This window comes from Trichoplax adhaerens, genomic scaffold (assembly GCF_000150275.1).
Source record: "Trichoplax adhaerens TRIADscaffold_601 genomic scaffold, whole genome shotgun sequence".
In the NCBI taxonomy this organism is placed as follows: domain Eukaryota; kingdom Metazoa; phylum Placozoa; class Uniplacotomia; order Trichoplacea; family Trichoplacidae; genus Trichoplax; species Trichoplax adhaerens.
The window spans coordinates 1-4,414 of NW_002061299.1; the positions used below are offsets into that span (position 1 = coordinate 1).

General features: G+C 33.5%; 1 protein-coding gene across 1 annotated transcript in view; it reads left to right on the forward strand.

Moving 5' to 3' along the window:
* Positions 1-3,528: 3,528 nt before the first annotated feature.
* TRIADDRAFT_62743 (uncharacterized protein) overlaps positions 3,529-4,414 on the forward strand; it is a gene marked incomplete at both ends in the record, with an annotated part of 3,057 nt that continues 2,171 nt past the window's right edge. Inside the window, 2 exons of the mRNA XM_002118692.1 lie at positions 3,529-3,542; positions 4,200-4,237. Of these exons, the coding sequence (XP_002118728.1) occupies positions 3,529-3,542; positions 4,200-4,237 (52 nt within the window). The remainder of the gene's footprint in view (positions 3,543-4,199; positions 4,238-4,414) is intronic.

Here is a 4,414-nt window from a genome sequence, read left to right on the forward strand (position 1 = left end):
GAAGCATACCATTTCTTATGAATTTTACACGGGGTTGCAAAATACAGCAAACGTGACGGATGAGGACATAGAGGCATATAAGTATAACTTCTCACGACCAGGACGATTAACTGCTGCAATCAACTATTACAGAGCTAAGCTTTTATATCCACCAAAACCTTCTCCTGAAGGTAAACTGAAAGTACCCACACTTGTAATATGGGTAAGATCAAGTAACGGTTGATATTCGATATATTACGATTTTTATGCTATAGCTACTTCAGAATTAGTTAGCCTGATTGGTAATATTGTATTGATATGAGTGAATTGATTAAAATAAAAGGGTGAAGCTGATCCATTTCTAGAAAAGGAAATGAATAACAATCTCAGCCGATATGTAGAAAATGTGACCTACAGGTATTGTTCAAGGCGATATCTCTCTCGGTCTTGCTGTTACGTTTCATTACACTAGTATCTCTTACTACTAAATGTTAATGGTGATATTGAGGTGATACCATGCCATTAATTATATAAATTATGAGCATGCTGATTCGTTCTATTTCTATTACTCTTTGATTCACTAGGGGTGTTGCCGCTAGCCATTGGGTTCAACAGGATGAACCAGCTCAAGTTAATCAACTGATGCGCACTTTTCTGGAAAGAAAATCTTGATTTAGTTACTAGTAGTTCAGGTGCATCGTAACTTCGGTCTGGTAATTGATTATTTGATACTGAGGTAGCAAACCAGTGAAATTGTCTATACGTTTTTATATTTCTCGCATACTGCCATATGTTCGTCGTTAGTTATTACATCCCATATATGGCATCAATTAGAATAGCTCGAAAAATTTGATCGAAATGATGGTTATTTCACATTAGACTTAAGGTAATACAAGATTGAATAGCTGCTGTGCGTAAACTTGAAAGGATTAGCGCATTTATCTTTGTTCTTTGTCTATATTATTGTCGAGAATATTCTTATGTCGTGTGACCTTATAAATTATATTAATTGCTTTAAACAGCTATTGTCATTCCTTTTCAAGTTTTAGTTCATAAAAATTAAATAAATTTACTTCCAATACGCAATGATTTGAAGCCTATCTATAAATAACTAATCTATAGAATACAAGTTTTCGTGCCTTGTCTAACAATCTCAGTTATGTTATAGCTCTATGAGAATAAATTGAAGATTAATCATATTAAATAAACAGATAAGGTAATACATAACTGTCATGGTACGAATCACCGTGAAGAGTAAATGACTAAATTTAGTGTTAAACATTTACATATAGAGATAACTAATAATGACTTACAGTAAGAACTACGGTAGTTATTATTTTGTTACAGTAAATTATGTTGTATTGTAGTAAGAGTTCTCATAAGTTAACTTATATTAATTGATGATAGCGTAATGTCTTGTAACGCTTGTAATGATGAATATCCTGAAGATATTCAATTATAGATGATACCATAAATAATTCTGTATGTGGACATACTGTAGTCTAATTATCTAGAATCGTTCAGTAAATGTCCAAAATTATGAATAATGTCTGTATTAATTTAGCTATCCAATATGAGCTAAATTTCACGAACTGTTATGACTCATACATGATAGCTGCTGCCGAAGGGTATTTAAGCTCGGCAGACAGTAGAATAAAAGAAGAGTTATATAGTTGTTTTAACGTAGAAGCAAAGGCGAGTAAATTCTTGTGAGGTAGTTAAGGGATACTGAATCCCGGAGACTATAGTAATTTAGAGATTTGTTTTACGTTATCTTTGTCACGAAGCTATTTTGTGACAATAACGTTACACATTTATGTTGGCTTGTTCATTTGATTAATTAAGTTTCTCAAATACGTCATCTACAACGTCAAATACAGCGTCATCTTTGTGATGGCTCATATTTACTTGCGTTAAGGTCAACCCTAGCAAGGACTACTAGAAGAGAGTCTAGTTATTCTTGACTTTATTTATTCAACAATCACTATCTCTAAAAGCCCAAATAGATATTATTGTTGCTCAGTATTTGATAGCAAATCATCTATATTAAACCTTAAAGAGTGCGATTAGACTTACTTTACTATAATGACACCCATTAAATTTACTCTTAATAGTTACTAAGGGCAATATAAACATGCATGTCAGCGGATAACTTTTCTTAAGGTGGTTAATTAATTACAAAATTCAATAAAAGAGCAGCCTGCTTAATATAGAAACCAGTAAGCGTAAAACAAGGAAATTTAGCTTATACAACACAAATTCAAGATTTAAGGACCCTGGCAATTAAAGATTTCAAGTCGGTACCTCTAGTATGAATAGATTTATTTATTTATTGATCAATTTAATAAAACCAATCGTAATTGCATGAGGTTGATTGAATAATTCATTATATACTATATAATATGTCAAAGTTACAGTATTATAAAATCTAATCCAGTTCTTAAATTGTCACTGACAACGAATTACAATAAACAATATCAAAAGTATGCATTTGATCAGATTATTCAATATCCACTATCTGTACTTAACATATATTTACTCAAATATTAACAAATAGTTACAGGTTATTAACATTGTTGTGGAGAAGACGGTGCACTTCCTGAATTAAGTTTGTCCTTCATATGCTAGTACTAAGTACGCCTTAAACGATCCCTATTGTTTTGCTTGTCAGCTACTAACGTAATCTGTTTAAGAAAAAAGTCACTATGTAAGTACCTAGCTTATCACGGAGAATATTTTATCGTTGAGCATATAATCAGTACCTTATTAAAAACACCACGACCAAAGTATTCTGATACCATGGAGTACAGCTGCGTATCATACAGTACAGTCATGACTCATGAGTCAAGTGTAACCTCTCCAACTCGTGCACATACACTGTGCACGAGTTGGAGAGGCTATGCCTGGATAAAAGTATTGGGCAGATACAACCTAACCAAGTGACAATATTTTGCATCTATGGACTGACTACGTAGAATAAAGTAACTCTTTTGTAGCTATTTTAGTCCCTAGTGAAGTGTATATTGCATTCTGACTGTTTATTTCATAAAATACAGTGTCAGTAAAACTGCATGGACTTTTGAGATTCCTAAAATACTACTGTAGCTAGAAGTGCTAACGATCCAAAATGAATTAAAATACGGCTGCATGGTACAACCTACTGTATGGAGGTTCTCTCTTTAGTCACGGTTAGAGGCATGCCTTTTTTTTTGGACCTCTATGGTGCAAACAATCCAGCTTAATATACTCGTCGATCTTTTGGATCTATATAGATCGACCATCTTTCTTCTTAGCTTATTATTGGTTTGTTAGTGTTGATACCGTCTGTCATTTCCTCTTCATATCGCTGACTATTTGAAGCAAATAAACTCTGTTTTACTGGGAAAGGTATTTTTTGATATCTCTATGCTTTTACTATATGATTATTATTACAATCGACTTGACATTCAAGTCCACAATCCACAGCTTTTAGCTACATACTGTACAGTAGAATTAATTGAAGCTGTAGAGTGCAGTAGTAATGCCTTGCTATTGTGCTATAGCACTGCTATGACCTTTATAAGGTTAAACGTGATTTATGACCTTTTGGATATCGATCATGCTGTTGAGCGATCATATTGTCTACTTTGCTAAGCATTCCGCACTCTTAGTAGCTATCTTTCACTTGTGTCCTATACGCCTGATAGAGTTTTGTACGCAACCTAGCAGCCAATCGTGACGTTATTTATTGACTTATTGCCGTACAGTTGTACTGTACACTAGTTACAATCCATTATTAATGAGAGTACGCATGCAATAATAGGACAATCGACAAGAAGTTAGCGAGTTCTACCTAATATTGACGCCATTACATTGAATTGGATCGTTCCAGAGGTAGAGATATCACTAGGCTGGAGAAATTCATTTACTTTACTTAATCCAATTTTAAGCTTGCTATCTAGCAAATATCAACTCTGACTTGACGCATTGATTATTCTTGTTGATACCAAGTATCGCAACTTAGATAATTAATTAATGACTTTTGCAAGCTTCATCTAATTATAATCGACGCTGATCATCATCAATCTTCCTTCTATTTTGATACCCTTACAACTTATAGGATCATCTTACGCTGCTTTATCCATCATGTTACTTCGGATTCTACAACTAGTACTGTACATCATTGTTGCTATCATTTTGGGAGTGTTGATAGGTCTGCAACTCCTAATTTCAATGCTTAGGAATCCCAAAAAGTTCTTTTACAAGTCAGAAAAGACAGGTATGTTAGTCGGTATAGGCAGTGACCAAGGATATCACGAGCGCTGTTTTCTATAAATGATAGTACTTTACCAGGTATCAAAATCTTGGTGAAGTATAGATTTATTGTATGGATGTATAGATATACTGCACTACACTATTTGTAAGTAGATAATTATAATTGATATGATGTGCTACG